Source organism: Stegodyphus dumicola, chromosome 3, assembly GCF_044657685.1.
Source record: "Stegodyphus dumicola isolate Sdum_Otavi_A_Nest chromosome 3, ASM4465768v1".
NCBI classification, from domain to species: domain Eukaryota; kingdom Metazoa; phylum Arthropoda; class Arachnida; order Araneae; family Eresidae; genus Stegodyphus; species Stegodyphus dumicola.
Genome location: NC_140770.1, coordinates 165917837 through 165932021, shown reverse-complemented (window position 1 = coordinate 165932021; position 14185 = coordinate 165917837). Strand labels below are relative to the sequence as shown.

Genomic DNA, 14185 nt, shown 5'->3' with positions numbered 1-14185 from the left:
GATTTCATCTCTGAATCCATAGCTTCTTTCCAATTAACACTTTGCTTACAGTTGATCGCTTTTTCATAAGATTCAGGTTCTTCAGAATCAATAATAAAAGCTTCACTTATCATTATATAATTTTCAAAACGCTTTGGCTTTCTCAAGTCAGCTCTATCTCTTAGGAATCTTGACTGTGCATTATTTTGCAAATTAATATCTTCACATTTTTCTCTTTCAGAATGTTCTTCTGATATATTTACAGATATTTCTTTGTTGTATTCTTTTTCTGAATTATCTCCTTCACAAAGAAACTTTTCTGACTTATATTTTCTGAATTTTGTTGATGTTCAGAGCCAGAAATTAGGCTATCTTGATCTTGAATAGGTAACTGCACCTTTTCTTCACAACTTGTGAGCTTTTCGTTAAATATAACATCTTGTGAACAGATCACACTATTGGTTTCTTTGATCCATAGTCGGTATCTTTCGTTTCCGTTATAACCGATTAAATAAGCTTTTGTAGCCTTATTATCCCTTTTCCTTCTTCTTTGTTTAGGAATATGGACATAACACACAGATCCTACTATACGAAGATGCTTAATTCGAGGTTTCTTTTTAAACCATAGCTCATAAGGACTCATGCCTTCTACTGATGATTCGCCAGTTCTGTTTAGTACATATATGGCAGTGTTGACTAGTTCAGCCCATATTGCTGCAGGAAAATGAGCTTCAGAATTTGAGTGCTTAAATGTTCTTGCCATTTCGATTATTGTACGTATGTCTCTTTCACTAGAGCCATTTTGTTCAGGAGAATAAGGTGCTGTTAGTCTTTGAGTTATACCCTCAGAATGCAAAATAGCACGCACTTTGTCATTGTCAAACTCGTCTCCATTATCGCTGAGAAATTCTTTGACTGAATGTCCTAAAATTTTAGCCATTTTTTGCCATTTTTGTGCAAGCATGTGTTGTAACATATTTACAACAGCAGATTTTTCCTTGATAAAATACCCATAGCGAAACTTTATCTTCTTTATGCACTTAATGTGTGCTAAAAGTTATTGCATCTTATAATTATTATTATTATTGATACACTATTAAAATAGTTACTCAATTATAATTGGATTTTAATTGGATGAATTAATTTATTTCTATTCCGCCTTTTTTCAAGATTTATGAACTAATTTTTTCGAAAATATGGGATTTGGAATTTCATATACAGGAAGAAATCTAAAGTTTTGGTAGAAAGTAGCAGATATTTCATTCATAAGGATTGCAGGAGGATAGCTGTCGCCTGTTTCCTTGTTGTTACTAGCCGAAAATGCTGATAAGTTTTCTACTCACTGTCTTATTAGCAACAAGTGTCGAGAACTTCTCTTAAACCAGAAATAAGTTCGTTGTTTTCCTTCTTAAATTCTAAAGATTTTCTTTGATTAGGCAAACTATGAGAAATCATTCTATAAGCTCAAAATACATTGAACAGTGGGATGTCCTTTTTATTAGGCTGCTGTAAATGATTCTTTCTTAAATAATGGATTTAAAATTTTAAATTTTACCTTTGGACTTTTTTAAGCCATGTCTTAGTTTCTTAACATTTTAATTCTAAGCGACTAATAAAATTTTGTGTATCAGTCCATTACTTATTTATCTACTTACATTTTTTAAAAACAAGATTTGATATTGTTTTTTGGGTAAAAGACATAGCATAAATGTGCAGCCAATAATATCTGTATGTCTTTGGAACAGCCAATGAGGTACTTTCGCGTATATGAGGTTTCTTTCGTAACTGTTGCCGGTGAGTTCATCATGTGAACAAATTATTAAACTTTATTTAATATAAAATACCATAAGATTAAAAATAAATTGCTTTTACTGTTAAAAAATTCATTTTTCTCCTTATCTTGGTATTATATGTATATATTCAGAGTTGGGAAGCATTCCTAATAAATGTAATTGTAACCACAGTAAAAACTAAAAATGTTTTAAAAGCATATTTTTCTTGAAATAAATAGGCTATTTATGTTATAAAACAATAGCGTACATTCTGTGTAAGATCTTATATAATTTCCATGCCGTTTCCATCTCATATATAATATCTGTCCAAAGTGTCACTTTTGTGAGACACTGTATATATCATAAAATATATACAGTGTCTCACAAAAGTGATGGGACAATTGCGCTTTACAAAAGGAAACTGTAATAAAATAAATTAAAAAAAACATGTAAAAAATTTTTGTGAGTGTGTTTCATACCTAAATTTAGAAACAATTATTACATAACATACATTTTTTCAAAATATTAAAGTAATAATTTAATAAAAATACAATTGTTTAGAACGGAGCAAAAAATGGCTCACATAAGTGATGGGACACCATTAGATACTACTACGTACTACAATAAAAATATTTTTTTTGGATTTTTATTTTTACTCAAAAGCAATTAGCAATAATTTATAAAATCGTCTGCAGTCTTTCTCTCCAGTTTGTTTTGGAATTTTTGTGTTGGTTGATCTTTACAATATGGTAACTGGTAGTTTGGCGACATTTTGGAGGCGATAAAGGTTACTACCTGGGACTTTGGTAATAATGTGAGCAGTACTCAGTTCCGATTACGCATTATTTTGTGTGAGGGAAATGAGAGATCATGGGATATGTCATGTGATATTAATGGACGAATTACGGTTCTTGAATCCGAAAAGGGGGCAAATCGGGAAAAAATCTGGAAATTTTGTATTTGGTTTATTCTGTGTTGTGTGAAACAGTGTTCGTGAATTTTTGGATACCATGGCCGTAACTAAAGAAAAGTTTATTGGACACGTAATCAAGATTCTGAAGAAGATTAGGTAAGTTAGTATTTTTAATTACTTGAGGATATTATTTTTATGCATTGTTCTAAATGTAAGGTGGAAGTAAAGGAATTTGGTATTATTGGGAAAATTGTTATTAGCAATGATTTAGTTTAAAGTAATTAGGATTGTAAGGTAATTTTTATTAATTTAATGTATGTGCTCATTTATATTTTAAGTAGTGTTTTTGAATTTAATTATATTTTAATTAAATGATAGTTATTTTGTGAATTTTATGTTTGTAGGAATTTGGTATACGTTATCAGGTAATTTCATATATGTTCTTTTTACCGGGTTTAAAGATTGAGAAAATTGTCATGTATTTTCGTGAAATTTTTCTAATTTATGAGAAAAAAGCAGTGTACATGGATGTAGTGAAGAGTGTGCGCAATGCCATTTTTGTGCAATTCTGGGATGTTTTTTTAAGTAAAAATAAGTCGACTTGTACATGGTTTAGTGATATTTTAATTAAATTATAGTTATTTTGTGAATTTTATGTTTGTAGGAATTTGGTATACGTTTAAGTTGAAGTAAACGTGCATGGAAATAATTTAAATATTTGATATTAAGTATTTGTAATGCTTGCGGTATGAATTTGTTGGTGACATGTATAATGTAATAGATGATTTGGAGGTAAAAGTTTTTGGATATTTTATTTATTTTATATGTGGAAATGTTCATATTTGGAAAGGTTAAATACTTTTTCGCGATCAGGTAATTTCATATATGTTCTTTTTACCGGGTTTAAAGATGCAATGCCATTTTTGTGCAATTCTGGGATGTTTTTTTAAGTAAAAATAAGTCGACGTGTACATGGTTTAGTGATATTTTAATTAAATGATAGTTATTTTGTGAATTTTATGTTTGTAGGAATTTGGTATACGTTTAAGTTGAAGTAAACGTGCATGGAAATAATTTAAATATTTGATATTAAGTGTTTGTAATGCTTGCGGTATGAATTCGTTGGTGACGTGTATAATGTAATGGATGATTTAGAGGTAAAAGTGTTTGGATATTTTATTTATTTTATATGTGGAAATGTTCATATTTGGAAAGGGTAAATACTTTTTTGCGATCAGGTAATTTCATATATGTTCTTTTTACCGGGTTTAAAGATTGAGAAAATTGTCATGTATTTTTGTGAAATTTTTCTAATTTATGAGAAAAAAGCAGTGTACATGGATATAGTGAAGAGTGTGCGCAATGCCATTTTTGTGCAATTCTGGGATGTTTTTTTAAGTAAAAATAAGTCGGCGTGTACATGGTTTATGTGTATGTGTTATTTTGAAAAACGCGTAAGGAGTATGGTATTGTGCACTTTTTCCCAATTTTGCAGTGAATATTTGTCATGATTAAGTAGTTTTGTTAGATAAAATTTCTAGCATAAGTGTAATTCGGCTAGTAGATTGTTGGAAGAAGTGTTCAGTAGATAAAAAGAAAAGAAACATGTCTTTACTTCGTGAAGACAAAATGGCGGCGGGAAAAAAAAAATTGCTGTACAGGGTTGCTGTAGGAGAGTTGGTCGCCAAATTTTCGCCAAAAAAAACGCCAAGTTACCATAATGTAAAGATCAACCTTTGTGTTTTTTAGCTCTGTGCAGCCATGAATGCTAAACGAAAAGAAAATTTGCCTGAAATTCGAAAATTAGTTATTAATTTGCATATTGAACTTGAAAAATCTATTAGAGAAACTGCTGAAACAGTTAACATGAGTCATTCAACAGTTTTCAATATCATTAAACAATATAAAAAGAATCATATGATTCAGGATAAAAGAAGACCTGGCCGACCATCAAAGCTATCCAATGGAATAAAGCAAATTATTGTTCAAAATATTAAAAAAATATCAAAGAATGAGTGCTCCTAAAGTTGCTGCTGATTTACGAGCATTATATGGAGTGATTGTTAATCCTGAGACTATTAGAAGAGTAATTCGATCTGCTGGATATCACGGTAGAGCAGCCAGGAAAAAATTCTTCGTAAGTGAAAAGAATAGAAAACTCTGACTGGCTTTCGCAAAATCCAACATAAATAAGAACTCTGATTACTGGAATCAAGTTATAGTTGCTGATGAGAGTATATTTAATATATTTGGTTCTGACAGTAGAATCATGGTGTAGAGAAAACCCTGGAAAGAATTTCGCTAACAGAACTTGGTGCCAACAGTAAAACATGCTGGAGGAGGAGTTATGGTATGGGGATGTATGTCGTCCGCTAGAGTTGGTAATCTTATTTTTATTGACAGTATAATGGTCAGTACAAGTATATTGACATTTTAAATCAAAATTTGAAATCTTCAGCATGAAAATTGACCCTTTATAACGATTTTAAATTCTACCAGGACAATGACCCCAAGCACACTGCTTTGAACGTTAGACTCTGGCTGCTGTATAACTGTCCTGAAATAATCAAAACATCACCACAATCTCCAGACTTAAATCCCATAGGAATATTTGGCAAGAATTGGAATCAAGTATTCGCAAACACACCATTTCTTCAAAACAACAATTAAAATTGGTGTTTCAAGAAGAATGGGGTAAAATCACTCCAGAAATCACAAAAACATTAGTCGAACCCATCAAAAGAAGATTAAATCATGCTTTAAAAGTAAAAGGAAATCCAACAAAATATTAAAACATTTTAAGAAGTAAAATTTTTGGATAAATATTTGATTAAAAAGTAAGTGTCCCATCACTTATGTGAGCCATTTTTTGCTCTGTTCTAAACAATTGTATTTTTATTAAATTACTATTTTATTATTTTGAGAAAATGTATGTTATGTAATAATTGTTACTAAATTTAAGTATGAAACACACCCATAAAAAATTTTTACATGCTTTTTTTAATTTATTTTATTACAGTTTCCTTTGGTAAAGCACAAGTGTCCCATCACTTTTGTGAGACACTGTAAAAACCAGTGATGATCATTGTAAAACTAATTGATAATTTGTTAATATTTAGAAAATCTTATTGCTTCTAAATATCTCTTTTTTTTATTTTCTTTTGAAATCGAAGTTCTAGAATTTTTTTAATTTAACAGCGTATAATACTGATGATGTAACTTGAGACCTTATAATTTTTTGTTGCCAACAGAAACGTCTTTCAACACAAAATCGTGCAATTGCAGAGACACATTATTCCCAGTAACTAATTTAAGATACAAATAAACCATAGAAGCTGGCTTATGTAAATTAATTCTAGAGTTTCAAGATTTTTTTTTGTATTTAAATCCTAACCATAGTACATTGCTTTTCTTGTTTTTTTCTCCTTGCATTTTGCTTGCTGAATTTTTTTATTTCTAGAATTTTTTGTAACAGCTTGAGCTTCTGCATTTGTAAATGATGGATTAGATATTGTGTCTAAAGTCAGCATAATTTACATTTTTCCAGTGAAATGCAGAATCGGCCACTTATTTGGCACGTTTCGTTTGGTGCTTTTTACAAGAGTAAGAATAATTAGATTTTTGTCAATTTCCTTTGACTTTTTAAGTGAAAATAGATCGTTGTGTACATGGGCAAAGTCAAGTGAAAATATGTCAATGTGTACATGGATAATGAGTTTGTGGAATTTTTAAAAATGTGCCAAGCTGTGAATGATTCTTCACTTTCCCCATTTTCCCTTTTATTTACAAGAATAGTTGTTTTCATTTCATATACTTTTTTCATTTTGAAAATGCAGTTGCTTCAGTATCATTTAAATGTTATCTTATGGTTAAATTAGTTTTCTTTTTGTCTGTGGTTTTGGTAGCATCTGTAATTTCTTTTTTATTTTCAGGTAGAATCATTTCCATGTCTTTTGTTTTATTGGATAAATGTCTTCCATTTTGCTTTCACTCTTTTCTTTTGTGAGAATAGAATGAATTGATATGTTTGTAATGTCAACATAACTTAATTTTGAAGATTATATTAGCTATAAATTTTTTAGTTGTAATTTCTTCCTCATTTGCTTCCTCTTAATGATTTTCTTTTCTGTTTTCTTTGTGCTCTGTTTCTGTAGTTAACAAAGGATACAAGCTGCGTTTTTTTGTTGTGGTGGATTTTGAACATTAGATCCACTAAGAATTAAATCTACCTTTTTATCTATCATTTCCCCATGTCATTCCCCATGTCAATTTTGCTTTATGCAGGTTTTTATATTTGTCAGATGATTCAGCCCACATTCAAAGCATCTGTATATAATAACATAAGTCAGTTAGAATTGGAGAAGGCGATACAGCTGCATTTGCTAAATTTTGTTTGCATTTCTCGAATTACTTTCCAAGTATGACTTTCTCAAGCTACTTTTCAGCCATGCATCAGAATTTTTTTGGTCTTACGTATTCGGTCTACCAAAAAGTTTTGTCTGTTTTTGGAATGAAACAAAGTATAGTACAAAGGCCGAAATCCGGACTCGTCGGGACTCCAGCGATTCCGGATTTGGGATTTTTCCGGATATTAGGTCATCGATTAAAATCTGGTAAGATGGCATGCAGAAATTATACAATTAAACATATGAAATAAAGAACAATTGTGATCTAAAGGGTATCAAAATTTACAAAAAAAAAGAGCTTAATATTTATTTTTTTACTTTATTAAACATTTCTTTCAATGTAAGTTGTTTAAGTTGCTTACAAAAAATTCAAAAAGTTCCTTTTTCTTTTTTCTTATGTCGTATACAGTTGACTTTCCAATGCCATACTCCTTGCATAATTTTGAGACGGATATGCCTTTATCCATTTTTTGCAGCAATTTTACTTTTTGTTTAATGGACATCTAAACATGGTTTCGCTTTGTAGATCCTTTGGCAGCTTCAGTATTGGGAACTCTTTTCAACATAATAGAAAGTTCAAGCTTAGTTTTTATAAAATTGCAGTAATAATAATAGTCAGAAAAAAAAAAAAAAAAAAAAAGGCTAATCTTTGGAATATGATAACAGGTAGTTTGGCGACATTTTGGTAAGGCAATAAAGGTTACTAGCTAGGACTTTAGCAGTGTACGTGGATAAAGTCAAGAGTGTGCGCAATGCCATTGTTGTGCAAGTCTGAGATGTTTTTTTTAAGTTAAAATAGGTTGACGTGTACATGGATACCGTGTATGTGCAATTCTTAAAAACGCGGCAAGCAGTTTGCGATTCTGCACTTTCACCCGATTTCACACCTAATCTTCATCATGATTAAGGACTTTTGTTCCATAAAAGTTCTAGCATAAGCGTAATTTGGCTAGCAGATTGTTGAAAAAGAAAAAAAAAAAAAAAAAAAAAAAAAGATGCCCTTACTTCGTGAAAACAAAATGGCGTCCAAACAAAAACTAGCAGATTGCTGTAGCAAGGTTGGTCGCCAAATTTTCGCAAAAAAATCACCAAGTTACCATAATCCAAAGATTAACCAAAATAATAAGCTGGATCAAACTAAAAGATTAGGGAGCAGCACACTCCGCCACATTAACTGAAATGCCTTAGAATCAATAAAGATAACTATTCGGTTTCGAGGACCATAAAAAATCGCCAAACTATTGTTGATGCCAGTGCTGCCAAAAGTAATTGTGGCAACCCTAATGCAAGAAAGGAAGTATAATAGTAAATAACTATCTAAGATTGATGTTTTAATTTAGATGAAAAGTTAATTTCATATAATACTTTTTTATTATTATAATTTATATTATAATAATAAAAAAGTAAACATGACTGAATGGAAGCATAAGAGTAAATAACTATTTCATATCATTATTATAATTTATATAAAAATTGCTAAACATAACTGAATGGATACCTGCATCGCTGTTTCTCTACCGACTTATCGCTAAAGCATAATTTCATCTCGTTGGTTGTTCAAACGTAATTTTCTATAATGAATGATGCTTTTTCTTTAAAAAAATTCTCAGTAAAGTGTAGAATCGCCCACTTATTTGTTTGCTGCTTTTTACAAGGGTAAAAACAATTGGATTTTTGTTAATTTTTTTTCACTTTTTAAGTGAAAATAGGCCAATGTGTACATAGATAAAGTCAAGGGTGTGCACAGTGCCATTTTTGTGCAATTCTGGGATTTTTTTTAAAGTGAAAATAAGCCGATGTGCAATTCTTAAAAACGCGTCAGGCAGTGGGGGATTCTGCAGTTTACCCAAAATACTATTGCAGACTTTTTGTCATGGGCAATTCTAAAATTGTTAAATCCATAGGATATTAAAAAAGATTTAAAATCAAAAAAGGATTTAAAAATTAAACTGGTATTTCGATGGCATCTTAGAAATATAAAACTGTATAAACTTACGCAATCTGAAATCAGCACGTATGCTAGATTTGGCGCACTGTTAAATGGCCGCATTTGCGCATACATTTGCGCTGCAATTTTTTTATGGTCCTCAAAATGGAATAGTATCAGATAATTTTAGCCTAGCTTAATAGTGTCCGTTATACATTATTGATTGTGTGTCGCAAGATTGGTGACAAAAGCTATGTTGTTTCTGTACTTACATATAAATGCCACCGCAGCTGCAGATTTGGCAGTTTATAAGTGGCGCCAATCTACACCTAAAATTTTTTCGACAAATCATAAATTAAAGCACTTTATTTAAAATAAAAACACTTTCAAAAATCAAAACACTTTATTTAAAATCAAAGTAATCAATCGTATTTCGGTGGAAAATGGGCCGATATAGAGTTTAACATAGATTCAAAACAGTCTCTATTTTCTTTGACCTGATGCTGTCACCATATTAATCTACATGCCTAAATGATACCATATGAACCTAAATGATGTCTCGCTGTTCCCCTATGCCTCTTGTTCCTCCATTTAGCATTGCCCCACATGCTCTCAACTGTTTGTGTATGAACTCCTGTATCAGAATCAATAAGATTGTATTTATGAATAACTTTAGCATGTAGGAATCCTTCTTTTTCTCTTCTGTTTGTTTGGTAAGCTTGCCAACTAGTATCAGAATAAATTGTGCTACCATCAGCGCAACTTCTGCCGCGTTGGCATTAATACGAAATACTGTTGTTTCGATAAATTTTGTCTTGCTCCTATGGAGTACTGAATTAAGCCTGAATTGTATTAGTTTAATTATTTACTATATCTACATTTATTTCTTGCTCATGCTTAAAACTAATCTGAGTCCTGAATAAATAAACTCTTACATATACTTAACCCTTTTGGTTGATCTTTAGATTATGGTAACTTGGCGAAAATGTGGCGACCAACTCTCCTACAGCAACCCTCTATTTTTTTTTTCAGTAAAGACATGTTTCTTTTCTTTTTATCTACTGAACACTTCTTCCAACAATCTACTAGCCGAATTACACTTATGCTAGAAATTTTATCTAACAAAACTGCTTAATCATGACAAATATTCACTGCACAATTGGGAAAAAGTGCACAATACCATACTCTTTACGCATTTTTCAAAATAACACATACACATAAACCATGTACACGTCGACTTATTTTTACTTAAAAAAACATCCCAGAATTACACAAAAATGGCATTGCGCACACTCTTCACTATATCCTTGTACACTGCTTTTTTCTCATAAATTAGAAAAATTTCACGAAAATACATGACAATTTTCTGAATCTTTAAACCCAGTAAAAAAGAACATATATGAAATTCCCTGATCGCGAAAAAGTATATACCCTTTCCAAATATGAACATTTCCACATATAAAATAAATAAAATATCCAAAAACTTTTACCTCTAAATCATCTATTATATTATAAACGTCACCAACGAATTCATACCGCAAGCATTACAAATATTTAGTGTCAAATATTTAAATTATTTCCATGCACGTTTACTTCAACTAAAACGTTTACCAAATTCCTACAAACATAAAATTCACAAAATAACTATCATTTAATTAAAATATCACTAAACCATGTACACGTCGACTTATTTTTACTTAAAAAAAAAATCCCAGAATTGCACAAAAATGGCATTGCGCACACTCTTCACCATATTCATGTACACTGCTTTTTTCTCATAAATTAGAAAAATTTCATGAAAATGCATGACAATTTTCTGAATCTTTAAACCCGTTAAAAAGAACATATACGAAATTACCTAATAACGAAAAAGTATATACCCTTTCTAAATATGAACATTTCCACGTATAAAATAAATAAAATATCCAAAAACTTGTACCTCTAAATTATCTATTATATTATAAACGTCACCAACGAATTCATACCGCAAACATTACAAATACTTAGTGTCAAATATTTAAATTATTTCCATGCACGTTTACTTCAACTAAAACGTATACCAAATTCCTACAAACATGAAATTCACAAAATAACTATCATTTAATTAAAATATAATTAAATTCAAAAACACTACTTAAAATATAAATAAGCACATACATTAAATTAATAAAAATTAGCTTACAATCCTAATTACTTTAAACTAAATCATTGCTAATAACAATTTTCCCAATAATACCAAATTATTTTACTTCCACCTTACATTTAGAACAATGCATAAAAATAATATCCTCAAATAATTAAAAATACTAACTTACCTAATCTTCTTCAGAATCTTGCTTACTTGGTGGATACACTTTTATTATGGATTCGCAAAAATCCACGTACACTTCCCTACAAAAAGAATTCCAATCAGCTGCAGTCATACTGCTAATTTCTAAATCCGAAATCCAATAGTCAACTGGCAATCTATTAAACGCATTAAACACATTCACACAAACGCATTAAAAATCTAGAATTCACTTTAGACAGCGCCATACAATCCCAAAATTATTCAACCCTACTTCACACAACACACAATGAAGCTTAATACAAAATAATATACAGCCACAGATATTTTTCCAAATTCCCCCCTTTTCCGATTAAAGAACCGTAGTTCGTCCATTAATATCACATGACATATCCCATGATCTCTCATTTCCCTCACACAAAATAATGCGTAATCGGAACTGAGTACTGCTCACATTATTACCAAAGTCCCAAGTAGTAACCTTTATCGCCTCCAAAATGTCGCCAAACTACCAGTTACCATATTCTAAAGATCAGCCACGCTTTTTCTAGGGCCAATGCCAAATACCACATAGTACAGTCTCTATGAGTCCTAAATTCTACTACAAAGTGCCTTCCCAAGTTCTAAATTTTTACCGCACCTAAACTTTGAGTCCCAGTGCTTTCCCTAAATCATAAAAAACTTCTGATCCCTTAATTTTCCCGCTCGGTGCTTTCCCAAATTCCAAAAATTTCGTCTTCTCTAAATTCTGCTGTCTGCTGCCGACATATTCTGCTGCCTCTTCTGGGTTTATGGTGAATAACGTATCAGTTATTCTTAATTAAAATAGCGCTAAATGTAATCTTTTGGCCTATTAGTTTCATTAATAAAATCTGTTTTTTTAGCATATGAAAAGAAAATTTTGCTGAATTTTTCCTCCTCAACATTTCTTAGAACATTTAAAAATCTATAGTCGTCGCCAAGCGTAATGTTAGCATAAAAGGTTGCCACACTCTTGTTATTCAATTACTAATATAAAAATGTTGTGACATTACTGCGTGAGTTATTACTGAAGCTGTCACGTATTGATAAACATTCGTTTATGAAAACAAAATATAATAAATAATGACTCGCCAGGTCGGCGTTTGGGATATAAAATAAGTGAATATTTCGATAAGCGTGGCGAACAGTGGTAAACGGAACAGAATGTTTGATATGTATGCCATGCAGATACTCAGCTACGGAGCCATATTATTAATCTCACAAATTTATGCTTACGTGATTTTTTTTCCATAACGAGATATTTTATTTAGTGCCTAAGTGAAATTAAGAATCGGAATTTTTAAGCGAAAATCTCCATGTGTTTTATTATGGAAGGAAAATCAAATGCGCATGCGTAAAGCATACAAAAAAAAAAAAAAAAAAAAAAAAATGTATGTGGCTTTGAGGTCTGGATTTTAGATTATTCCGAATAATGGACGTCTGGATTTCAGACTTTGTACTGTACAAATTTTTCTTATCATCAATAAACTTTATAATATAATTACCATTATTATTAATGATTTCTTGCCAGCATGAGGGCAATTTGTATATCCAAATTTTGAAAAATGTTGTATCTTTTGATGCAAAAAATTGAACCAGTGCTTGTTTGATATCTTCTTCATTTTCGAATTTTTTACCCTTCAAAAAATTTTGTAAAGATGAAAACAAATGATAGGCGAAGAGTGCTAAATTCAGAGAATATGGTGGATGCGACAGAATTTCCCAGCTTACTTCTGCAATTTTTTGACCAGTCCCCAAAGCAGCATGTGGCAACATTGCATGGTATTATCATGATTTGGTATGATGTCCTTAATATTGAACATCGCCGGCCTCTTTTCTTCGACTGCTGTCTTTAAATTATCCAGTTGCCGACAATACTTCTGCGAATTGAGCAGCATTTGTTCAGTTTTAAATGCTCATAATGTATTGGTCCTGGAATGTCCCAACATATAGACAACATTCTCTTATTCAGAGTCAAATTTGGTTTAGAGGTAGAAGGGTTAGGTTTTCTGGGCTCACAATATGCCCTTTTCCTTTCTGTGTTTTTGTAGGTAATCCACTTTTCATACCCAGTTATCATCTAGTTCAAGAAGGGCTCGATTTTGTTTCGAGCAAGCAGAGATGTGAATGTGACGACTCGATCATCTAAATTCTTCTGACTTAATTCATGTGGCACCCATCTTGTGTATTTCCACACCAATCCTTTCTTTCGAATATGGCCTGAAATGGTTTGCTGAGCTGAATTAAGCCCTTCTGTGATCTCCAATGTTGTCAGATAAGAATCTTGCTCAAACATGGCCTTAACAACATTGTCGTCGATCAAGCCGAGAACATGGCTTATTGGAAAAGTCAAAATCAACTTTTTCAAATTTTCGAACCATCTTCTGCATATCCTATCAGAAATTGTACCTTCACCGAATACTTTTAATAAATTTCTACATGCTTCTGTAATATTTCTTCCTTGTTGAAATTCGTATGAAATACAGTGGCATAAATGAACTTTATAAGTAGCCATGGATACACTAGTGCTTCAAACTTAAGACTAATATGAATCAACTTTGTTTTAGTTAATTTGCTACGTCAGTATGTATACATTAAGCAATAAAAATAGAGAGCCAAGCATATGCCAAATAAGTATATGCTTACGTGTCGAAAATTGTTGTCAGAGAAATGGACAGAACTTTCCGATAGACCGAATATTAGTGCAACCAGTTTGGTGCTTTTTGACAGTTTTTTACAGAAAAAAAAAGTGATTTGGTCAATTTTTCGATTGGGAATATAAGTGGATATGGTTACCTAAAAGACTGTTATGCACATGGTTGCCAGAGTTTGGCGATTTTTACTAAGGTGGTTGTGATAATACATAAGTACCATTTTTTT

General features: G+C 31.2%; 2 protein-coding genes across 3 annotated transcripts in view; one reads left to right on the top strand and one right to left on the bottom strand.

The window, feature by feature from the left end:
* Positions 1–1680: 1680 nt before the first annotated feature.
* The window catches only part of LOC118182433 (RCC1-like G exchanging factor-like protein), an 84179-nt gene continuing 71674 nt past the window's right edge, over positions 1681–14185 (top strand). For both annotated transcript variants that reach the window (XM_085813585.1, XM_085813584.1), the window contains exon 1: positions 1681–1773. The gene's annotated coding sequence lies outside the window, so the exon portion shown is untranslated. The remainder of the gene's footprint in view (positions 1774–14185) is intronic.
* On the bottom strand, positions 13386–13820 carry LOC118201745 (histone-lysine N-methyltransferase SETMAR-like). Its single transcript, XM_035373895.1, has one exon. The coding sequence runs from the start codon at positions 13818–13820 to the stop codon at positions 13386–13388; it is 435 nt and encodes a 144-aa protein (XP_035229786.1).